The sequence below is a fragment of the Vipera berus genome (genome assembly GCF_964194415.1).
Source record: "Vipera berus genome assembly, chromosome: 16".
Taxonomy (NCBI): domain Eukaryota; kingdom Metazoa; phylum Chordata; class Lepidosauria; order Squamata; family Viperidae; genus Vipera; species Vipera berus.
The window spans coordinates 4,129,650-4,154,775 of record NC_138219.1 but is presented as its reverse complement, the minus strand read 5'-3'; the positions used below and the strand labels follow the sequence as shown (position 1 = coordinate 4,154,775).

The 25,126-nt window shown below is 49.2% G+C and overlaps 1 protein-coding gene across 2 annotated transcripts in view; it reads left to right on the top strand.

The window, feature by feature from the left end:
* NRXN2 (neurexin 2) overlaps positions 1 to 25,126 on the top strand; it is a gene marked incomplete at its 5' end in the record, with an annotated part of 185,616 nt that overhangs the window by 79,987 nt on the left and 80,503 nt on the right. For both annotated transcript variants that reach the window (XM_081340212.1, XM_081340211.1), the window contains one exon: positions 16,243 to 16,424. In XM_081340212.1, coding sequence (XP_081196338.1) covers positions 16,243 to 16,424 — 182 coding nt within the window. The remainder of the gene's footprint in view (positions 1 to 16,242; positions 16,425 to 25,126) is intronic.

The following is a 25,126-nucleotide window of genomic DNA, read 5'->3' as shown; positions in this document are numbered from 1 at the left end:
ATCTCCCTCTCTCTCCCCCTCCCTCTCTTCCTCCCTCCCTCTCTCTCTCCCCTTCCCCCTCCCTCTCCCTCCCTCCCTCTCTCCTTCCCTCTCTCTCTCTCCCTCTCCCCCTCTCTCCCTCCCTCTCCCTCCCTCTCCCTCCCTCTCCCTCCCTCCCTCTCTCCCTCCCTCTCTCCCTCCATCTCCCTCTCTCTCCCCCTCCCTCTCTTCCTCCCTCCCTCTCTCTCTCCCCTTCCCCCTCCCTCTCCCTCCCTCCCTCTCTCCTTCCCTCTCTCTCTCTCCCTCTCCCCCTCTCTCCTTCCCTCTCCCTCCCTCTCCCTCCCTCTCCCTCCCTCCCTCTCTCCCTCCCTCTCTCCCTCCATCTCCCTCTCTCTCCCCCTCCCTCTCTTCCTCCCTCCCTCTCTCTCTCCCCTTCCCCCTCCCTCTCCCTCCCTCCCTCTCTCCTTCCCTCTCTCTCTCTCCCTCTCCCCCTCTCTCCCTCCCTCTCCCTCCCACCCTCTCTCCCTCACTCCCTCTCCCCCTCTCTCCTTCCCTCTCCTTCCCTCCCTCTCTCTCCCTCCCCCTCTCCCTGTCCCTCTCCCTCCCCCTCTCCCTCTCCCCCTCCCTCTCCCTCCCCCTCTCCCTCTCTCCCTCCCTCCCTCTCCCCCTCTCCCTCCATCTCCTCCTTTCCCCCTCTCTCCTTCCCTCCCTCTCCCTCCCTCCCTCTCTCTCTTTCTCTCTCTCTCTCTCTCTCCCCCTCTCTCTGAAAATTCTCACGGGCCTGGTGGCAAATGCCAGGTGAGATGGGTTGGCAGTTTGATTGGCATCTCCTGGGCGAGAGGATGCTCTCTTGAAAGACTGTGAGGGTTGAATGAGGAGGACAAGGGGCCTGGACACCCCTGCACGGCCAGATTCTTGCAACAAATTTGACTCGGTCACTGAGTGAACCCATTGAGAGGCTGCGGACAATACAGTCAACCACAAACACAGCCAGCCTTGGTTCAGACGTTGGGAAAAGGAACTTTGTCCAGCTGTTGGGTCTTTTCTGACTTGACTAAGTGGGTGGGATGAAGGAGGGGGCATGTGTGTGTGAGTGTGTGTTGTGCAGTAAGAAGGAGATCTTATGGATCCCCCCCCTTTGCAATTGGGACTGATTACCGGTTTGTTTCTGGATGTGATTCAAGATGCTGGTTGTTATCTATAAAGCCTCACCTGGCCTAAAGCCCAGTCACTTGAGAAACACACACACACACACACACACACACACACACACACACACAGACAAACACACCACTTTCTCCCAGAACATCTGCCTGGCTGATTGAGTCCTGCAGGCTTGGTGTGATGCAGAATACAGAATAACAGACCCAGAAGGGACCTTGGAGGTCATCTAGTCCAACCCCCTCAAACAGGAGACCCTGTTCCATTCTGGACAAATGGCTGTCCAATCTCTTCTTGAGAACTTAACAACCATTTTGCTAACTTCACCACTGCATTGATTCCCTTATCAGCTGTGGCAAGAAAGGTCATAAAACGGGGCAAAAATTCCCTTAACGAGGGTTTCACTTGGCAGCAGAAATGTTGGGGTGGATTGTGGTCGTTAAGCAGAGGGCTGCCAGTATGTCATGGGTGTGAGTGGGTGTGTTTATGCATGAGTGTGTGTGTGTGACAGAGAGAGAGAGAGAGAGAGATTGCCTCCCTTGCACTGAAAAGCCATGGTTTGTGTGGTCAAAATCTCCCGCACCATCCAAAGCCACAAACCGTGGTTTACCAGCCACACTGGCCAAGTTAGCCGGCGATGCTAAGTGAAACCAGGACAAGTGGATAGATCGCATTACAGCCTAGCGCGAGGAGTGAATCTTCCCTTTATGTGTCTGGTTCTGGTTTTTTAAAAAATGGCCTTTAAGCACATTTTCCGGGACAACCTTGAATTTTGATGGAGGACTGAAAGAAGCAGACCATAAAATTGCTTTCCTGTCACCCTCTTTTGAGGAACAAGTGCGACAGGTAAAAAAAAATCTCGTAAACCGCACATTCTGCAGATACCTTTCCCTGCCACGGGGGTCCTCAACTTTGGCAACTTGAAGATTTGTGGACTTCAACTCCCAGAATTCCTTGGCAACTTTAAGACCTGTGGACTCCATCTCCCAGAATTCCTCGGCAACTTTAAGACCTGTGGACTCCATCTCCCAGAATTCCTCGCCAACTTTAAGACCTGTGGACTTCAACTCCCAGAATTCCTCGCCAACTTTAAGACCTGTGGACTTCATCTCCCAGAATTCCTTGGCAACTTGAAGACCTGTGGACTCCACCTCCCAGAATTCCTTGGCAACTTTAAGACCTGTGGACTCCATCTCCCAGAATTCCTTGGCAACTTTAAGACCTGTGGACTTCAACTCCCAGAATTCCTTGGCAACTTGAAGACCTGTGGACTCCACCTCCCAGAATTCCTTGGCAACTTGAAGACCTGTGGACTTCATCTCCCAGAATTCCTCGGCAATTTTAAGACCTGTGGACTTCATCTCCCAGAATTCCTCGCCAACTTTAAGACCTGTGGACTTCATCTCCCAGAATTCCTTGCCAACTTTAAGACCTGTGGACTTCATCTCCCAGAATTCCTCGCCAACTTTAAGACCTGTGGACTTCATCTCCCAGAATTCCTTGGCAACTTTAAGACCTGTGGACTCCATCTCCCAGAATTCCTTGGCAACTTTAAGACCTGTGGACTTCAACTCCCAGAATTCCTTGGCAACTTGAAGACCTGTGGACTCCACCTCCCAGAATTCCTTGGCAACTTGAAGACCTGTGGACTTCATCTCCCAGAATTCCTCGGCAATTTTAAGACCTGTCGACTTCATCTCCCAGAATTCCTCGCCAACTTTAAGACCTGTGGACTTCATCTCCCAGAATTCCTCGCCAACTTTAAGACCTGTGGACTTCATCTCCCAGAATTCCTCGGCAACTTTAAGACCTGTGGACTTCATCTCCCAGAATTCCTTGGCAAGTTGTCAAGGTTGAGGATCATTTGCCCTACCAGACAGATGTGTTGGGACTTCAGTTCCCAGCATCCCCAGCCGGCATGTCCTCATTTGGCCTAGAGACGAAGATATTTTGTCTACCGGTGCCAAAGATTTGGCCCCAAAAGAGAATTTCTGTCTGGAAGAGATATTTTTTCGCAGCAAGCCAACCTACCTTTTAAAAAAAATTTCAGTTCTGCCAAGCTGCAGATGGCATCTTGGGAGAATAAACCCAGGGATTTTATTTCATTTTTTTTAAAAGCGGGCTCTCAAACGTGCGAAACATGTTGATCGTGGTCAGTGATGAAATATTTTGCCATTTTTCTGGCATCCGGAAAGAAAGCCTATTAAATTGGCTAACGAGTTGTGCGCTGCTAATTGGCGCTACTTCTTTTTTTTTTTTTGCAACCCCAGAATGCAAAACACGATCTAGATATGCCACTCAAATCCCTCTGCCTTCGTTATTGGGGATGGGGGGGGCCACAACAAACCAATTTTCGGTGTTATTCAACCAGCTGGCATATAGCGCTGTTCTTTTCTCTTGGTTAAACAATGGCTGTACAGTTTGATTACTGTCTTTGGTTAAAAAATAGAAAAAGAATTACAGTACTTGTATGCAGAATGCTTTGTTAAGGCATCCATTTTTTTTAAAAAAGGAAATAGAGCTATTTTTTATGGGGTGTGGGGGGAAAATATTATTGCCCAACTCGCATATTCCCAAACCGAGCTTGGAAGCAGAATCACTTTTGGTTAAATGGGTGGCTATATAAATTTGATAAATAAATACCTTCCCAGGTGAGCTACAATTTTAATGGCTGCTTACATTTTTCTTCTAGGCTATTTGTGGTCTTAAAAAATTGAAGTTGGCATCTGAGCGTTCTGCTCCTCGGCCTCCCCTCCACCCCCAACTGACGATGAGAACAGTGTTTCTCAGACTCAGCAAGCTTAAGAGGTATAGACTTCAACTCCCAGAATTCCATCTTTAAAGCATGCTGGCTGACTCAGGCATTCTGGGAGTTGAAGTTCAGAGCGTGCTATTGGGGGATTCTGGGAGTTGAAGTCCACCCCTCTTAAAGCAGGCTGGCTGGGGAATTCCGAGAATTGAAGTTTACCCCTCTTACAGCAGGCTGGCAGGGGGGATTCTGGGAGTTGAAGTCCATCCATCTTAAAGCAGGCTACCTGGGGGATTCTGGGAATTGAGGTTTTAAAGCATGCTGGCTGGGGAATTCTGGGAGTTGAATTCGACCCTTCTTAAAGCAGGCTGCCTGGGGGATTCTGGGAATTGAGGTTTACCCCTCTTAAAGCAGCCTGGCTGGGGAATTCTGGGAGTTGAAGTTCGCCCCTCTGAAAGCATGCTGGCGGGGGGGGGGATTCTGGGAATTGAAGCCCACCCCTCTTAAAGCAAGCTGGCTGGGGGATCTGGGAGTTGAAGTCGACCCTTCTTAAAGCAGGCTGCCTGGGGGATTCTGGGAATTGAGGTTTACCCTTCTTAAAGCAGCCTGGCTGGGGAATTCTGGGAGTTGAACTCCGCCCCTCTTAAAGCATGCTGGCAAGGGGGGGGATTCTGGGAATTGAAGCCCACCCCTCTTAAAGCAGGCTGGCTGGGGGATCTGGGAGTTGAAGTCCCCACATTTTAAAGTTGTTGAAATTGAGAAACACAATGTAAGGTTTGCTGCATCTGAACCAGGCCTGACTCAACCTCCCTTCCTCTGGTAGCTCCCGAGTGATCATTTGGTGCCATTCCTTTTGCTATGCTAGAAATGAAAAGAAACGGGGGGGGGGGGGTGTAGGCTCCCTTGTCCCACGCCCCTCCCGGCTTCAGTTCCCGAACCTTGTCTTCCACCCAGATTGCAGGATCTGACTCAGTCCTCATCCCCAGGACCGAATATCAAAAATTCCCGGAATCACACCCCCGGGTTTACCTCCTCCCCCTGGGTGCTTCTGAAGAGAAAGGAGGGCTTATGCAGAGGAAAATGGAGAGAACTCTGCTTTTAATCTCCCATACTTATGCTAATGATGGAATTTCTATTAAGGTTCTAATGATCTTTGTCAGTTCCCTTGGTTTAAAAATAAACCCCCATTAGGACCCATTACTCATGCCAAAACACTGCCATTCACGGCAGGCAGATGCTGGTATCAATATTTATTTTATAAAAGCAAGGAATTAATGCCAGCCTGCACACCTGGAGGGGGAAGAGAGGAAGATGCCTGCTGGGTGGGTGCAAAGAGGGGGTAGGAGAAATTAATTCTCTCTCTCTCACTCACTCACACTCACACGCGCGCACACACACTCACACACACACAAATCACTGGGATTTGCTCAGCTCAGCCTGCTGCTTTGAAAACCAGACAGCTCCTGGGTAAAACCTAAAGGCTCTGATCCTGCTGACATCACGGAGGCATCAGATCTGGAAGTCTCGCTAATTCCAGCCATATTTTTTTTCCCTTCCATCTCGAGGGAGACTTGGAATAGGACAGGGGTAGGCCACCTTGGCTCTTTTATGACTGGTGGACCTCAACTCCCAGAATTCCTGAGCCAGCATGGGGGAACTATGCACCTTCATGACTCGTGGACTTCAACTGCCAGAATTCCTGGGCCAGCATGGGGAAACTATGGCCCCTTCATGACTGGTGGATTTCCTCCCAGAATTCCTGAGCCAGCATGGGGGAACTATGGCCCCTTCATGACTGGTGGACTTCAACTCCCAGAATTCCCGAGCAGGCATGGGGGAACTATGGCCCCTTCATGACTGGTGGACTTCAACTCCCAGAATTCCTGAGCCAGCCTGGCTCAGCTTGGAAGCCTCTTCCTTTCCCCTCAACATGGCTGGCTCAGGAATTCTGGGAGTTGAAGTCCGCGAGTCAGAAAAGAGCCAAGGTTGCCTACCCCTGGAATAGGACAATGGCCCCTATCCAGCAAAATGAAATTTAACGTGGAGAAAAGCAAGGTTTTGCACTTAGGCAAAACCTTAGTTCCGGGTTGCTTCTCTCCTTGATGAGTTTCCATCCGTTGCTTCTTGTCCTGCCTTCGGGCGCTTTGGAGAAGGGCTTGACTCCCTCTTCTTTGGGGCGGCCCCTGAGATACTGGAACACTGCTATCATGTCATCCCTCGTCCTTCTCTTCATTAAACTAGACACTCCCAATTCCAGCAACTGTTCCTCATATGTTTTAGCCTCCAGTCCCCTGATCATCTTTGTTGCTCTAGGCATCTTTTTTGTATCTTAGTGAACAGATTTGGACACAGTATTCCAAGTGTGGTCTAACTAGTGCAATTTAGAGCAGTACTATCACTTTACGTGATCTTGATGCTCTGTTGATAACCCTATCTGTTGATAACCCTATCACGTCTCCCCCGGTCCTTCTTTTCATTCAAGAGGCAGCTCCATCGTGCTGCTTCGTAGCCTGGGGGGGGGGCTGTAGCCTCTGCCTGATGCTTTTGGTGGCCCCGTCACCTCTCCCCACCACCCACTGCCCTGAAGTGGTGGGCTGCCACCACTTAGCCAGTCTTGCCTCCCCACTTCAGATCCATTAAGGAAGACTTCGGGGCCCGTGCCAAAAGCAACCGGGAGTAAGGTTCGGGCAGAACCAGGCATCCATCTATCCACTTGCTAGGTCGCGCTGCTCCGTTTCCGCTCGGGAGACGAGTGGCCCATTTCCTTTCTTCCTAACAAAAGGGCCGAGATGAATTTGGAGGACGGAAGATTGCTGGAGCGTCTCCTTAATTTTGTTTAGTTCCTTTGGGGTTTCGTTTGTTTGTTTGTTGTTGTGGTTGTTGTTGTTTTTCCGAGGACTTCGAAAGAGTATTTTGCAAAATATTTAGTGGGGGGGGGGAAGCTGCGGGGTGGAAAGCATGCCTGTGCTGTCATGACCACCCTCAAACAATAAACTAATTTCTGCGGTTACAAATTCAAATACTTTAAGCCACCAGGTTGAGAAGGAAGGTGGGGGGGGGCTCACCGGAGAAGATGGCAGGTGGTCCTCGGTTTACGAGAGTTCATTTACTGACCGTTCAAAGTTACAACGGCACTGAAGAAAGGGGGCTTTAGGAACCGTTTTTCGGACTTAGGACCGTTGCAGCATCCCCAGGGCCACGTGGTCAAAATTCAGGTGTTTGGCAACTGACTCGTATTTACGACAGTCGCAGCATCCCGGGGAGGGTGTCACGTGACCCCCTTTTGCAACCTTCTGACAAAAGCCAAATCAACAGGGAAACCAGGTTCACTTAAGAACGGGGTTACCGACTTACCAACTGCAGTGATTCACTTGACAACTGCGGCAAGAGAGGTCGTAAAATGGGGCAAAACTCACTTAACAGATGTGGACATAAGTCGAGAACTACCTGGACTGATGCTGAGAAAAGATGGAAGGCAAAAGGAGACGGTTAGATAAAGGCAGTCCTCGACTTACGACCACAGTGGAGCCCAAATTTTCCGTTGCTAAGTGAGACCGTGGTTCAGTGAATTTTGCCCCATTTTACGACCTCTCTGGTTAAGTGAATCACGTGCAGTTCTGAAGTGAGGACCTTGGGGCTACCTAGTTCGGTTAGCTGCCATCTGGAACACAATTAGTCCTTGACTTACAACTGTTTCGTTTAGTGTCCCTTTGAAGTTACCGCAGCCCTGAAAAAAAGTGCAACGGTCACACTTCAACAAACCGTTGCAGCGTCCCCGCGGTCACGCGATCGAAACATGCGACGCTTGGCGACTGACTTGTACTTAGGACGGTCGCAGCGTCCCGGGTCATCCGATCCCCTTTTGCGGCTTTCCCACGATTAAAGTCAATGGGGAAAAGCCAGACCTGCTTAACAACCATGATACTTACTTAACAACCGCAGTGATTTCAGTTACCCGCCGTGGCCAGAAAGGTTGCAAAAGGGGACGAAACTCACTTAAGCAACCTCTCGGTTAGCAACATACAGCCTGGGCTCAACGGCGGTCGTAAGTTGAGGACTACCTGCGGTGTCAGCCTTTGGGCAAAGCTTGTTAGGATGGTTTCCTGGTTTATTACGCGACCCTTCCAAACAGCTTAACAGCATCGTGACGCGAAGTGGCCTTTGCCCGTCCTGCGCTGCCTGCGCTGCCTCCCTTTTTTGCTCCCTTGACACCCAAGGTGGCTCCGGTTTCCGCCCCGTGGCTTTCGTTAAATTGAAGGGCAGGATGAAAATTGCAAAAAAGCGAATTCGACACACAGCGGCTTCAAAGCCGCATACTCCGAGTCGCTGGACTTTGCCTTCCGGGGCGGTGTAATTTGCCTGGGCTGGGAAAAGGCGACATCGGAGTTGACGCCTCGCAAAGTCTTCTAGATTTTAGCAGATTGAGGTTCAGGAAAGGTGGCCTGACCCCCTCCACCTTGGAGCATCATCGGCCTGATTTTTTTCATTATTATTATTATTATTTTGGTTTGATTTATAAATTCAATTGATACGCCGCCTGAGTCTGGGCTTGGACCCTTGCTTTCTTTTCCTTTCTGTCTGGGAGGAAGCCTTTGAACTGGAGACTGGTAATGGCCTTTTCCTTTATAAAAAAAAGAACAACCATGTTTCTAGTCCTCATGATTCTGCATTAAGAATTTTAAACAGGGACATCAATTTTGGTCACCATACTACAAAAAAGAGGTTGAGACCTTGGAAAAAGTTCAGAGAAGAGCAACTGAGATGATCTGGAGACTAAAATATGTGAAGAACGGCTGCAGGACTTGGGTTTGGCTAGTCTAAAGAAAAGGAAGAAATAGGGGGGACATGATAGCAGCATTCCAGTATCTGAGGGGCTGCTAAAGAAGAGGAGGAGTCAACTTATTTTCCAAAGCACCAGAAGGCAGGACAAGAAACAGTGGTTGGAAACTGACCAAGGAGAGAAGCAACCTGGAATTAAGGAGAAACTTCCTAACAGTGAGGACAATCAACCAGTGGAACAGCTTGCCACCAGAAATCGTGAGCGCTCCATCATTGGAGGTTTTTAAGAAGAGACTGGACATTCACCTGTCTGAGATGGTATAGGTTCTCCTGCTTGAGCAGGGGGTCGGACTAGATGACCTCCAGGGCCCCTTCCAGCTGCTATTCTATTCTACTTCTATTCCATTCCATTCCATTCCATTCCATTCCATTCCATTCCATTCTATTCTATTCTATTCTATTCTATTCTATTCTATTCTATTCTATTATTCTATTCTATTCTATTCTATTCTATTCTATTCTATTCTATTCTATTCTATTCTATTCTATTCTATTCTATTCTATTCTATTCTATTCTATTCTATTCTATTCTATTCTATTCTATTCTATTCTATTCTATTCCATTCCATTCCATTCTCTCTTATTCTATTCTATTCTATTCTATTCTATTCTATTCTATTCTATTCTATTCTATTCTATTCTATTCTATTCTATTCTATTCTATTCTATTCTATTCTATTCTATTCTATTCTATTCCATCCTGTTATCCTATCCTATCCTATTATCCAGATACTGCCGCGTGTTGAGTGAAGGCCACTGTTTTTAAGGGATTGCACCTCTCAGTAGGTCAAGCCTAGACATCTAGAGGTCTTCCCGGACAGGCAAAAGTGTTTAAAACATGGGCTGTGTTTTTTTTTACCCTTTTTGCTGTTCTCTCCCCATTGGTCCTTTTGTCTGGTGAGCATTGGACCTCTCTATGCTGAGGACCCCACTCCGTGCCCCCTGGGCTGCAAGGCCCTCTTGGGGGAATGGCCCTTTAAAATGGCCATTTTTATTTATTTTATTTGTCTTTTATCTGTATCCCGCCTTTTTATTAGGTTTGCAAATAATTCAAGGGAGCGAACGTACCCAGCACCCACCTTCCTTCCTCCTGTTGTCCCCAGACACACCAACCCTGTGGGGCTGGGCTGGGCTGAGAGAGAGAGGGCCCAAAGTCACCCAGCAGCCTTTCCCGGCCAAGGTGGGACTTGAACTCACGGCCTCCTCTTTCCTAACCTGGTGCTTTTAACCACCAGGAAACACTGGCTCTAGGACCCTAGGACAAACCCTCCTGAAAGACCCCTGACTCAAAATAGGCGATGGACTTGATCAGCAACCCCAACGGACTGTTGATAATAACCGAGTGGATTTCGAACGCAGGACCACCACCTGCCCCCGGCAACTCTTTCTCGAAGGATCCTTTACATTTTCAATGGTTCATTCTGCTCTGCTTCCTGGGGATTTGCTGGCTAAGGGCGGTGAGGCTGGAAAACATCCCCCAGCCTTCCCTCGGAGAAGGGGGTCCTGGAGCTGCGGGCTTTCCCCGCAGACATAGGGCAGAGGGGAGCATTCCTCTGTCCATGCGCAGAAAGCCGCCAAGGGGATTCCTCTGCTTTGTGCTCTCCCGCCCAGCCAGGGGAACGGCGTCCTTTGATGTCCACCCTCCCTCCACACTTCTGCATCTTTCCCAAGCAGCATTTCTGCAGCACGGTGGTCTCTGGCTCGGTCCTGGGGTGGGGGGCTCTCCCTCTTCCAAGACCCCCACCTTCTTTGGGCCCTAGTGGGAAGATGAATTATTCAGGGCCGCCCGTTTCCCCCTCCTCAACTCTGGGGGGAGGGCCTCCTGCCATCTCGTCGGTGACCTACATTTTCACGTTGCTTTCCCCCCCCCCCCACACACACACACACAGCGTCCTCTCCCTTTTCCTGCTTCGGTTTTATTTGGCGCATGAACGGCTGAGGCTGGCAGCATGGCGGTGTGCGCGTACCACGCAGAAAGGGACGGGGGCGAGAACCGTCGGGAGACCCCGGTTCTGAAAACCTGGCTCTGCCGGATGGGAGCCTGCCATTCTGCAGGGGGATTAAATCAAGGGTCCCCACACCACACACACACACACACACACACACACACACGATGTGAAAAAGGGTCATAAGTCCTTTTCTGCAGTGCCGTTGTAAAACTTTGAACTCTTTTCTTTCTGACAAGCCGATGCTATCACGGTGGTGGGCTGCGGGAGTCAGCCAGATGTTTAGACCAGATTTGGCATTTTGGTCTACCTGTCCAATCCTGCCCAAGGACCAGGGAGAGACAGATGTTTATGTTTGACTTTTTTTTTTAAGGTATCGTCGCAGGATGGAGGCTGTAGCGAGTAAAACCGCCTTTTTCTTGCAATTGACCGGTGGTGAATCTGCCAATGCCGGCGGTGTTCAAATGATGCTCCAGATGTTTGGGGATTGCCCCCAAGGCGCCTATTGCTATTGAGATTATTTTTCCTTTTTTTTCCCCCCGCCACAATCGTGCTACTTCTATTTGTACATCTCTGTGGGTTTTTCTCATATTCCCCCCCCCCCAAGTTCTTTCTCTTCTGCTGTCTCTCGGGCTCCGCCACGTCCGCTCTCCAAACTTTTTAAAAAATCTGTCTTACTGACAGTTGTTAAATCTGGGGTGTTGCGTGGCAGAGGTGCTGAATTGTTTGGAAACTCTGGACATTAGGATCTGTCTTCTGCGTGGTCTGGGTAGATCTTGAAATACCTTGAAATAATAACTGTGAAATTACTTGCTCTCTCGGCCGAGGAGTGGGTGAAAGACTTGGGCAGCAATCAGTCGGAAGGAAATCCGCGATAAAACCTAGAGATTTGGGTCAGGGCAGGGAGATGACTTAGAGAAAGCAATACGGACGACAATTTTGATATGTGTGTGTGTGTGGGGGGGGCCCTCCCCAGATTTTGGGTGCTGGCATTTGTAATCTGCCTAAGGGAGATTACACCGGTAAGTCCTCGGCTTTACCACCGCCGTTGAGCCCCCCGTTGCTAAGTGAGACATGTGCTAAGTGAATTGGGCCCCGTTTTATGACTTTTCTTGCCGCCGTTGCTAAGGGAATCGCTGCAGTCGTTAAGCTAGTCACATGGCCGTTAAGCGAATCGGGTTTCCCCCATTGACTTTGCTGGTCAGAAGGTTGCGAAAGGGTTAGGGTTGCAATGGCGCTTGGGGGGAAAAAAGGAACTCGTGACCGTTTTTCCACACTTTAGCGACCGTGGTGGCATCCCCGGCGGTCACGGGATCAAACTTCGGATGCTTGTCAGCCGGCTCGTATTCATGACGGTCGCGGCCATCCCAGGCGGGGGTCACGGGTTCCCCTTTGGCGGCCTTCTGACGAGCCAAGTCAACGGGGAAGCCGGATTCGCTTAAAGAACTGTGTGACTAATTGAACAACTGGCAGTGATTCGCTTAACAGCTTTGGCAAGGAGAGTCGTAAAAAACGGGGCACAACTCACTTCGCTGTCTTGCTCAGCCACGGAAATTTGGGGCTGAATGGCGACCGTAGGTCGAGAACTATCTCTAGAGCCTTTTTTGAGCAGCGCGTCTCAACCTCGGCCCCTTTGTAAGACGGGTGGACTTCAACTCCCAGAATTCCCCAGCCAGCGACGCTGGCTGGGGAATTCTGGGAGTTGGAAGTCCACACAGTGGGCAAGCTTGAGAAACGTTGCTTTCGAAGCTCATCCTTGTCTGAGTGGCACCAGAGCCAAGAGGCAGACACTGTCCCCCCCCTCCCAAACCAAAGGCGCATGCGTGCGCATTTCAATTTGCCAGGCGTTTTGCTGCAGCGCCGCGGAGATATGAAATATGCATTAATTTCCCGAGGCTTGGAGCAGCTCGCCAGGCGGGGGTGCTGAATCCCGTGCTCTGGGTTGAGCCGTGGAATGTGGGATGGTGAAAGTCAAGCGGCCGGGCGCTTGCCCAGGTGGGACCCATAAAGCTTGACATGTGAGCCGTCTGCCTTCCGCTTCCCCGGGTTTCCCCCCCCTCCAATCGTTCGTGCACGGACTCGTGGCTTTCCAAGGGTCTGGTTTGGAGACGAGCTCCATGCCTTTTTTTTAAAAAAAAGACAAAACGCCTTCTCTTCATTTGCAGTTTCTGGAGGGTTATATATATATATATATATATATATATATATATATATATATATATATATATATATATATATATATATATATATATATATATATATATATATATATATATATATATATATATATATATATATATATATATATATATATATATATATATATATATATATATATATATATATATATATATAGGCTGGAAGGCTTAATGCTCCCGGCTCTCCCAAGTTGCATTCTTGGGAAATGAAAAAAAAAAAGGGGAGGGAAATAACTCAGGCTGGAAAGAGCCTCACCTGAATGAGTAAGTTAAGGAAGCCGAGACGGAGGATCCCGGGGGTAGCGGGTGGGGACTTTAAAACCCGGGGCTCCTGCGCTTTGCGTACGAGCGGCCACGCTGTTGTGGATGCCATTTTGTTCACTGCTAAGCTCCTCTTCCTCACTGCCCGTCCGCCTCCCGTCAGTCATTTTGGGAATGTGGACATCACATTCTCCAATACCTCCCCCCACCCCGTAACCCTAAACCCCCCCCCCCCGCCCCAGTGGTGGGATTCAAATATGTGAACCACCGGTTCGCTGCATGGATGCCGCTTCCGGAAGTCCGTTCTGGGCCTGGGCAACCAAAAATTAGCTACTGGTTCTGCCGAAGTGGTGTGAAGTGGCTGTAGCCCACCACAGGGAGGAAGAAAAGAAGGAAGGAAGGAAGGAAGGAAGGAAGGAAGGAAGGAAGGAAGGAAGGAAGGAAGGAAGGAAGGAAGGAAGGAAGGAGTAAGTGGTGGGATTCAAATATGGGAACAACCGGTTCGCTGCATGGATGCCGCTTCCGGAAGTCCGTTCTGGGCCTGGGCAACCAAAAATTAGCTACTGGTTCTGCCGAAGTGGTGTGAAGTGGCTGTAGCCCACCACAGGGAGGAAGAAAAGAAGGAAGGAAGGAAGGAAGGAAGGAAGGAAGGAAGGAAGGAAGGAAGGAAGGAAGGAAGGAAGGAAGGAAGGAAGGAGTAAGTGGTGGGATTCAAATATGGGAACAACCGGTTCGCTGCATGGATGCCGCTTCCGGAAGTCCATTCTGGGCCTGGGCAACAAAAAAATTAGCTACCAGTTTTGCCAAAGAGGTGGGAACTGGCTGAATCCCACCACTGCTCCACCCCATACACACACACACACACACACACACATACACACCAATCCGGTTGTTTGCAAGCAGTTTTCTTCCCCTGCTGTAGAGTTTTGCCCCGTCCTGAAATAATTCCTTGCAGGGTAGAAAAACAAAAGCATGCAAATGCAAGTAGATAAATAGGTACCACTGTGCCTCGGCATATAACGGTAGTCGTGATGGCTGGCTGGCTTGGGAATTCTGGGAGGGGAAGTCCACCCATCTTACAATGGAATGCAGATAGGCAGGAGAGGCTGTTTTGCAGTGCTCACCTCCCAGAATTGTGGGTGAAACTTACTCGACTCCCCCTCCCCACTGCCTCCCGCCCCCAGATCTGCTAGTAGTGGGAAGGCAAATACGCCAGGTGTGGTTTTTCCTCCAAGCATCTTGCGTGAAGGCAGCCTGCGTGGTTCTCCTCCGCATCCGCCTGGGAGACGGGGATGTGGTGCCCCGCATCTCTCACCCCCGTTGTGTAAATCTGACATTTGCGTCGGCCCCATTGGAAGAAGCAGGGGAACTCTTCCTATGAGGGCTGTAGACAGGCCCAAGGCTGCCAGTTTGCCCACCCCTGCTCTGAGAAAGATGTCAACCTCCGCGCCGTTGTTTACCAATTTTAAGGTTTCTTCCCCGGAATACATTTCTCTGATCAAAGCATCAACAAACCCCGTGGTGCATTGATTTTTCTACGTGTGCGTGGCGGCGTCATGGAGTCCCCCCATCATCATTTCTATTTATTTACGAGAAGCATTTCCTTCGCAAAGCCGCCTAGCCTTTCGCAGAGTTTGTTTGCAGCAATTAGCAGCGCTTTTGAGAGCCACCCGAACAATTTTAAGAGAAAGGGATCTCATTGACACGGATGCCAGGAAAGGCGGGGTGTGTGTGTGTGGAAATAGGAAAAAAAATGGTAAGAAAGGAGAATATTTGAGAGGAGGAGGAGGAGGAGAACTGTGGGGTCCTTGGTGCAGAGCACCAAGGAGCTCTCTGAACTTGGGGGTTTTCTTATTAGCTAGTTTGCGTTTCATTACCCAAACCAGGTAACATTATCAGTGCTAGTAAGGAGTAGGGTTTGCTCTTAGTTTATTTTCTGGATAATAATAATAATAATAATAATAATAATAATAATAATAATAATAATAATAATAATAATAATAATAATAATAATATGGAATATAGCAAACCCTGCTAGCACTGATGATGTTACCTAGTTGGGTCATGAAATGTCTGCAAGAAAATAACCAAGCTCAGAGAGCACCGAGGACCCCATAATTCTCCTCCTCCTCCTCCTCCTCCTCCTCCTCCTCCTCCTCCTCCTCCTCCTCCTCCTCCTTTCTTGCAAACCGCACTTCCTTTTAGCACTGATGAAGTTCCCTAGTTGGGTAATGAAATGTCTGCAAGAAAACAGCCAACCTCAGAGAGCACCAAGGACCCCCCAGTTCTCCTCCTCCTCCTCCTCCTCTCAATTCCATTCCCTTCTAACACTGATGACGTTACTTAACTGGGTCATGAAATGTCTGTAAGAAAACAGCCAAGCTCAGAGCGCACTAAAGACTTCTCAGAGGCAAAATTAAAAGCCTGACAAAGGAACGGGAAGTTTTCAAGGCCTGGAGCAGCAGGTTTGAGGGTCAAAGCACTCTGCACATGTTTTTGACTTTCTGCCATTTCGCCTCCCGTTCAGCCCAGCTGCCATCACCCCTATAGACCTCAATTTAAGCACATATCAATCGATAAGCTTTCTCCCGTCTCAGACCAGGGTCAACGATTCATTGCCTCGCTTCAAGACCATAGGGACAAAATAAAAACAACAACAACAACAACGCCCCAGCTCCATAAAATTTGCTTAATAGAAAATACAATAATTTAGAGTCATAAAAAGGGAAGAGCATTCATTTGTCTCTTCCTACACCTTCGGCCTCTTCCTCCCTCGCCCCGAGCAGCCAGCAAATTGCCAAATCGAATTTTACTACCCGGAGCACGATTGAGGAGGCTTTCTCCGCGAAGTAAATAGTTGACATTAAAAATCCTTCAAAAACACCTGCAAAGTTTGGTCTTAAGGGGGGGGGAGGGGGCTATGTGGTGTCAATTAAGCTCCTGCTCTGAGCCCAGAGCAGACCGGGATGAATGGCAGGTGAGACGTTTCCCTATTTTGACTTCTGGAGATCTGCCGAAAACTTTGGGAAAGAAAACGTCCTCCTACTAACAGGGTGGGAATTCCTTGGACCTTCCTTGCTGACCTCCTCCTCCTCCTTTTTCTTTCCAGCTGGCACGACGTACATCTTTGGCAAAGGCGGGGCGCTGATTACCTACGTTTGGCCCCCAAATGACCGTCCCAGCACACGGGCTGACCGGCTGGCCGTGGGATTCAGTACGCACCAGAAGAACGCGATCCTGGTGCGGGTGGACAGTGCCTCTGGGCTCGGCGACTACTTACAGCTGCACATAGTAAGAAATTGGGGTCCTTAATGTGGGGGGAGGGGGAGCGATTAGTAAGATTGGGGGTGTCGCTGCTTCTCTCTCTCTCTCTCTCTCTCTCTCTCTCTCTCTCTCTCTCTCTCTCGTCTGTCTCGACGTTTTGATTGACAAGTTGCTTCCGATCACATGAAACGGAAAAGCGACTTGTGGTGACGTTAAAAAATGCCTCTTTTTTTTCCTCCATCCTTTTTAATCCTCCAGAATGTCTTCTCCACTAAACTGGAGACAGTGGTACCTCGCTACTCATCGTTAATTTGTTCCGGGAGGCGCGATGAGTACCGAAAACAATTCCTACGTTATTCCCATAAGGAATAACGGAGCCAGCCAACATGGACAAGATCTGGCTTGTGCCATGAGTATGGAAGAAACGCTGAGTACCGGGACGAAATTTTCATGTCAAAACGCACCGAGTCCCAAATTCGATGAGTTTCAAAGGGGTTGAGTACCAAGGTACCACTTAACTTTAAGAAGGTCAGAGTGGGGGGGGGGGAGAATGAACAACAGAAACGTTAACAAGGGTTCCTCCTACACAGAAGTAAGAGAAAAGCAGCTTGGGAAATATCTTATTCAATTGATCCATTTGTCCTGCCTCTTCTCCCAAACTCAAGGAACCTCTACTTTATCCTCCACAACAAGGGTCTTCAAACTTGGCCCTTTCATGACTTGTGGACTTCAACTTCCAGAATTCCTCAGCCAGCAGCGCTGGCTGAGGAATTCCGGGAGTTGAAGTCCACAAGTCATAAAAGGGCCACATTTGAAGACCCCTCCTCCACAACAACCCTACCAGGTTGACTGGATTGATAGTTCCCACCCACCCACCCTCTCCGGGACTCGAATCTGGTTCACCCCGTTCTTCCTCTGCCACCGAAACTGCGAAACCATCTTGCCTTCTGGGGAATTGAGGGAGGGGGAGGGGGGTCTGTGCGCAGCCACATCTACCATTTTGGAAATCCTCCCCAAATCCATGTGGAGTCGGGAGCCTCTCTTGGAAATAAAACCAGACAGAGGCCATCTTTTCAAAAGGTGCCAAAAAGCCCAGCGTGCCTGAGTCTCTGGGGCCAGGTATCCGGTGCCGTGGCTTTGAAAACCCTAATTTTCCTGCATAGCCGTTTAACTAACCTGGTTGCCGAACGAACCGTTTTCCAACTCTACTAACCCACAAGCTCTTACGTTAGCCTAAGAGACTGACCCTGGGCGAACATGGCTGTGTGTTCTCAGTTCCCGCCTTTTGGTGAGGAATCCTGATGTCCTCAATCCACCTCAATCCACATCTTAGGAAATAAGAACTCTTGGAGGCAAGTTTAGTCCAAAAGGAAAATGTTTACTAGGATGGAATCGATTGTGGCAATACAAGACGGAATCTAACAAAGTTACATTTCAATCCTATATAAAGCATTCCCATTTCAGCCCCTCCCCTCATCCATTTGGTCAGATGTCAGGCCCTTCCAGGGGAAAGGGAACTCTCCTTGGTTTTATGGTTATTGCTTCCTTTTTTGTTCAAATGTTCCCTATTGTTTGAAGATGCCTAAAGTCTATCCTCTCCCCCCCCCCCTTCGGAGAGATGGCAGAATCCCCAGAATAAGCACATTGTTCTACCTATACATTTATGAAATGTGATATAAATGGATTCTGACACCTGAGCAGTTTAAAAAAAAAATTAGAGCCTTGTTGGGACCAAGCAACTTTGCCATTTGGGGAAGAGGGGGCAACAGGCAACTCACTTAAAACCAACTTGGGTATTTGATTCACTTCTGAGTCGGTCACCGGGACCCAAGGCTTGTTCTTCCAAGCTTGGAAGTGCTCTGAGGACGGGCTTCAGCAAAAAGTACTTAAGAATAGCCCTTAGACTTATATCCCGCTTTACGGCGCTTTACAGCCCCTCTCTAAGCGGTTTCACAGAGTCAGCCTATTTGCCTCCAACAATCCGGGTTGGCATTTGACCCACCTCGGAAGGATGGAAAGCTGAGTCAACCTTGAGCCGGTCAGGATCGAACTGCTGGCTGTGGTGGCAATTTCTGGGGGGAAGCCGTTCCACTGGTTAATTGTCCTCCACTGTTCTGGAAATTTCTCCTTAATTCCAGGTTGCTTCTCTCCTTGATCAGTTTCCATCCGTTGCTCCTTGTCCTGCCTCCCGGTGCTTTGGAGAAGAGGTTGAACCCCGTTCTTCTTTGGGGCAGCCCCTCATATGACTGGAATACTGCTTGTATCCCAACGTTGTTTTCTTGTGTTCTAGCATTCCCAGTATCGTAGACTGGAACCCAGCCCTTGACGTCTCCTCATCCCGATCGATAGCAGGCAGGATTATTGTAATTTTGACTCTCCTCCGTCCCCGTCTCCTGCCTTTCCCTCCCTCTGCCTGCGCGATTGTTGAAATTTTGAAAAGCCCTACAGTCGCTCTTTCTAAGCTGGCCTCCCATTTAGGATTTAATCCGGAGTCGCTTCCGTCTGGAGGGTCCCGGGCCCAACGGTCCTTTTGGCTGCCGAGATACACGGCCAGCAGGAAAGGAGGCCGCAAGTGTTCCGAATTCAAAATGCCCTCCGCTCAAAATGGCCGTTTCAAGTGCTGCAAGCTGTGAAAGAAACGATGTTTAAAAAAAAAAAAGTCGCCTCTCTAATTGTCAGCAAACGCTCTCGCTCAGGCTAAAGGGCCCTTCGCTTCAGAACAGAAGAGTTTCGGTAACGTGGCATTGAGTGCAAAAGACGCACCTGCTCCCCTGCGCACACAAGTGATTGGAAGTGGGGAAGGCAGGGGAAAAAAAATTATATCGGGGGTAGTCCTTGACTTATGACCACAACGCCCATTTGATAAAGGAGGTAGCTGTTAAGTAAAGGTTGCCCCGTTTTGCAACCTCTTGCCACAGTTGTTAAGGGAATGGCCGCAGTTGTTTTGTCCCGTTTTTATGACCTTTCTCGACACCCTCGTTATACGAATCGCTGCGATTCTTAAGTCATTCCCACGGTTGTTAAATGAATCTGGCTTCCCCCGTTGACTTGGCTTGTCAAAAAGTCACGAAAGGGGAATCAGGTGACCCCGGGAGACACCGCGGCCGTCGTAAATACAAGTCAGTTGCCAAGCGTCTGAATTTGGATCACGTGAACACGGGGACGTTGCAAGGGTGGTGTGAAAAACAACCATAAGTCCCTTTTTCCAGGGTCACTAAATGAATGCTCGTAAGCGGAGGACTGCACGTCTAAGCTGTAAAATAGGCTTAGCAAAGTTCTAGGGGGGAAAAGAGCACACAATTCTACCTTTTGTCGAGTTTACATCACATCCAATTTTCTAATTCACACGAGGTATTAGCTGTATAAAAACCCCTAGCGAGGCCACACCTGGAATACTGCAGCCAATTTTGTTCACCCTACCACAAAAAAGATGTCGAGAGTTTGGAAAAAAAAATCAGAGAAGAGCAACTAAGATGATCCAAGGCCTGGAGACCAAAACGTACGAAGAACGACTGCGGGACTTGGGTCTGGCTAGTCTAAGGAAAAGAAGAAATAGGGGAGACAGGATAGCAGAGTTCCAGTATTTGAGGGGCTGCCACAAAGAATCGGGGGTCACGTTGTTCACCAAAGCACCAGAGGGGAAGGACGAGAAACAACGGATGGAAACTAACCAAGGATAGAAGCAACCTGGAATTAAGGAGGAACTTCCTGACAGGGAGGACAATCAACCAGTGGAACAGCTTGCCACCAGAAATCGTGGGCGCTCCATCACTGGAGGTTTTCAAGAAGAGACTGGATAGTCACTTGTCTGAGATGGTATAGGTTCTCCTGCTTGAGCAGGGGGCTGGACTAGAAGACCTCCAAGGTCCCTTCCAACTCTATTCTATTCTAATATTCTAATATTCTATTCTAACACCCCAAGTGTTTCCGCCGTAGGTTCATTCCTTCCCTCGCTTCTCAAACTCTTGTCACCGATAATTTTTCTTTAAATCCTCACCTTCCCATTTTCAGGTTGTCCTGGATTTAACAACAGTTTATTTAATGACCGTTCAAAGTTTACAACGGCCCTGGAAAAAGGGACCTGTGCCCATTTTGCGCGCAATTGCTGCAGCAAACCCCACGGTCCCGTGATCAAAATTTGGGACGCTTGGCTCATATTTACGACCGTCGCAGTGTGCCGGGGTCACACAATCCCCTTTTGTGACCTTCCGAATGAGCAAAGTCGAAGGAAGGTCGTAAAATGGGGCAGAGCTCACTTAACGAATGTCCTCACTTAGCAGCATAAATTTGGAGCTCAATTGTGGTCGTACATTGAGGACTGCCTCTCTGTTCTGCTTTGTCTGTGCCTTCCACGAATAAAGACGTGCTTTCATACAGCCATCACGTCTTCTCCTAGTTCAGGGGTCTGCAACCTTGACAACTTGAAGACTTGTGGACTTCAGCTCCCAGAATTCCTCAGCCAGAGGAATTCTGAAAGCTGAAGTCCACAAGTCTTCAAGTTGTCAAGGTTGCAGAGCCCTGCCTGGCTGAGGAATTCTGGGAGCTGAAGTCCACAAGTTGTCAAGGTTGCAGAGCCCTGCCTGGTTGCGGAATTCTGGGAGCTGAAGTCCACAAGTCTTAAAGTTGTCAAGGTTGCAGAGCCCTGCCTGGCTGAGGAATTCTGGGAGCTGAAGTCCACAAGTTGTCGAGGTTGCAGAGCCCTGCCTGGCTGAGGAATTCTGGGAGCTGAAGTCCACAAGTTGTCGAGGTTGCAGAGCCCTGCCTGGCTGAGGAATTCTGGGAGCTGAAGTCCACAAGTTGTCAAGGTTGCAGAGCCCTGCCTGGTTGCGGAATTCTGGGAGCTGAAGTCCACAAGTCTTAAAGTTGTCAAGGTTGCAGAGCCCTGCCTGGCTGAGGAATTCTGGGAGCTGAAGTCCACAAGTTGTCGAGGTTGCAGAGCCCTGCCTGGCTGAGGAATTCTGGGAGCTGAAGTCCACAAGTTGTCGAGGTTGCAGAGCCCTGCCTGGCTGAGGAATTCTGGGAGCTGAAGTCCACAAGTTGTCGAGGTTGCAGAGCCCTGCCTGGCTGAGGAATTCTGGGAGCTGAAGTCCACAAGTTGTCCAGGTTGCAGAGCCCTGCCTGGCTGAGGAATTCTGGGAGCTGAAGTCCACAAGTTGTCAAGGTTGCAGAGCCCTGCCTGGCTGAGGAATTCTGGGAGCTGAAGTCCACAAGTCTTAAAGTTGTCAAGGTTGCAGACCCCTGCCTGGCTGGGGGATTCTGGGAGCTGAAGTCCACAAGTTGTCAAGGTTGCAGACCCCTGCCTGGTTGCAGAATTCTGGGAGCTGAAGTCCACAAGTTTTAAAGTTGTCGAGGTTGCAGAGCCCTGCCTGGCTGAGGAATTCTGGGAGCTGAAGTCCACAAGTTGTCGAGGTTGCAGAGCCCTGCCTGGCTGAGGAATTCTGGGAGCTGAAGTCCACAAGTTGTCCAGGTTGCAGAGCCCTGCCTGGCTGAGGAATTCTGGGAGCTGAAGTCCACAAGTTGTCAAGGTTGCAGAGCCCTGCCTGGTTGCAGAATTCTGGGAGCTGAAGTCCACAAGTTTTAAAGTTGTCAAGGTTGCAGAGCCCTGCCTGGCTGAGGAATTCTGGGAGCTGAAGTCCACAAGTTGTCACGGTTGCAGAGCCCTGCCTGGTTGTGGAATTCTGGGAGCTGAAGTCCACAAGTCTTCGAGTTGTCACGGTTGCAGAGCCCTAGCTAAACAAACCTGCTTCCTTCCAACTCTTCCTGGTCTCGTTTGCATTCTCTGCCGCCGGCCATTTTGGCAGTCCTCTGAATGAATTTCAAGTATCTGCCTCCATCTCGGGAGAAGAAGAGCTCGGATCGATCTCTGGGCTGCAGATGCCCGCCTTGACATGACGGGAGAGCTCAGCTGTTGCAAAGACTCTTGGAAGCTCTGCCAGGATCACCCTGGCTGGTGTGATCGGAAGGCAAGTGGTGAACGGCTCTGTGGGCCGGAGAGAAGCCAGGCCATTGAAGAAAAGGGACTCCAAACCCCCCACCCCCACACAAAACCCCAAGTCTTGTGGGCAGGAAAACCGCTGGTGAGACATTTGCAGGGGGTCCTCAGGCAAAAGGTCTTCCCCTAAACAGTGACGTCATCGACTCACCCTGATTTTACAAGCCTTTTTTTCCCCCAGGGGTCATTAAGCAAATCACGCAGTCGTTAAGCAAAACTGGCTTTGCCCGTTGAGAGCCGTGGTGGCACAGTGGTCGGAATGCAACATTGCAGGCTGACTGCCCACTGCCAGCAGTTCGATCCTGACCGGCTCAGGGTTGACTCAACCTTCCGTCTTTCTGAGGCCAGTAAAACGAGGACCCGGATTGTTGGGGGTCAATAGGCTGACTGTGAACCGCTTAGAGGGGGCTGTAAAGCACTGTGAAGCGGTATATAAGTATAAGTGTTATTGTTATTCTATTCTATTCTATTCTATTCTATTCTATTCTATTCTATTCTATTCTATTCTATTCTATTCTATTCTATTCTATTCTATTCTATTCCATTCCATTCCATTCCATTCCATTCCATTCCATTCCATTCCATTCCATTCTATTCTATTCTATTCTATCCTATCCTATCCTATCCTATCCTATCCTATCCTATCCTATCCTATCCTATCCTATTCGTTTCTATTCGTTTCTATTCGTTTCGTTTCTATTCCATCCCATCCCATCCCATCCTATTCTATCCTATCCTATAACAGCCAGAGAAAGAGGCAACCTTAGGCCAGGGGTCCCCAACCTCCAAACCTCGGCCCACTACTGGCCCTTGAGCCTTTTGGAACCGTGCCGCAGAAGTGGCAGGTCAGCGCAAGGGCACAAGAGCTGTGTGCTCACGTGCCCACTACTGTGTGTGTGTGTGCAATTGCCCACTAAATGCTCAGAACCGTCCCTTCCCCCCCCCCCGAATGTCTGCAAAGCCGAAAAGGTTGGGTGACTGTGCCTTAGGCAATCGACAGCCAAACATCAGCTTCCGGTGAGAAGCAACATGGACAAGAGATCTCAGTTAAAAACAGGTAGTCCTCAAATTACAACCGTTCATTTAATGACCGTTCAAAGTTACAGCAGCACTGAAAAAGCGACTTACTCCCGTTTTTCACACTTACGGCCGTCGCAGAATTCCCCAGGGTCACGTGATCACAATCTGGACCCCCTGGCAACCGACTCGTATTTACGACGGGTTGCAGTGCAGGACAGGTTTGCGTGATGCCCTTTCGCGACCTTCTGACCAGCAAAGTCAAGGGGCGGGGGAGTGGGGGGGAGCGGAAGCCAGATTTACTTAACCGCCGTCTCCCTAACTTATCGCCGGGCGGCGATTCACTTAACAGCGGGGGTAAGAAAAGTCGTAAAATGGGGCACAATTCACCCAACAAACATTAGCCGCAGAAAGTTTGGTACTCAACTGCCGTCGTAAGCCCGTATATTCTCTGCTTACATTTCTTTTACTTTCTCTTTTTTTTCTTCCCCCCCTCCTTCCTTTTTTTGGACCCAGGAGAATTGGGGGCATAAGCAGAGCAAGAGAGTTGGTGTCAGGACCCCACCCCAATCCACATCTTAGGAAAATAAAGAACTCTTGGAGCCAGGTCTTGTCCAAAAGGAGTTTTTACTAGGACATGATCGGTTGTGGAAATACAAGACAGGATCTGGCATTGTGTTACAACTTGATACTTTATAAAGAGTTCCCGGTTCAACCCCCTCCCCTCAAAACCCATTTGGCCAGACCCACATCAGTTAAACTTCGGTGTCAACCCTTTCGTGGGAAAGAGGGAACTTCCCGTGTCTTTATGATTATTCCCTCCTTCCTTTTCAGATTCAAATGGAGATACAAACCAGATCCCCCCCTCCCTTCCCCTCCTTTGTTGTCTTAAGATCAAAAGGGTTTTCCCTGGTCCTTGAATGCAGTGTCCGAAGATCAAAAGGGTTTTCCCTGGTCCTTGAATGCAGTGTCCGAAGATCAAAAGGGTTTTCCCTGGTCCTTGAATGCAGTGTCCGAAGATCAAAAGGGTTTTCCCTGGTCCTTGAATGCAGTGTCCGAAGATCAAAAGGGTTTTCCCTGGTCCTTGAATGCAGTGTCCGAAGATCAAAAGGGTTTTCCCTGGTCCTTGAATGCAGTGTCCGAAGATCAAAAGGGTTTTCCCTGGTCCTTGAATGCAGTGTCCGAAGATCAAAAGGGTTTTCCCTGGTCCTTGAATCCAGTGTCCGAAGATCAAAAGGGTTTTCCCTGGTCCTTGAATGCAGTGTCCGGCCAGGCTGAATAAACACCTTTTCCTCTTCCCTTTGGAGAAATGGCAGAATCCAGGGAAGGCACAGTATTTTAAACATACATTTACGAATGCGATATAAATGGATTCTGACAGTTGGTGTCTTTCCCACGTGAAATCAGATTGCAAACCGAAATGGGTTAATAGGAGGGCAAAAGACTGCAAGCCCCCGCGCCCCCAGCTTGTTCCCTGGGCTGTGGCCAAGGCCTTCGACGGGTTAGATAGGCCAGAACAATATCGCCAGGGCCAAAGGCCGGAAGATCTGATTAAACCTCGGCATTAAGAAGAACGGGCGGGGGCCGCCTTTGAAGATAAGAGTTTGGCCCTGAAAGGGAGAGAGAGGCAAGAAAGGGGGGGAGGTGTGTGTGTGATTATTTTATCATTATTTTATTACTATTTTATTTATTTATTTTTACACTCTGTTTTTATTATCCG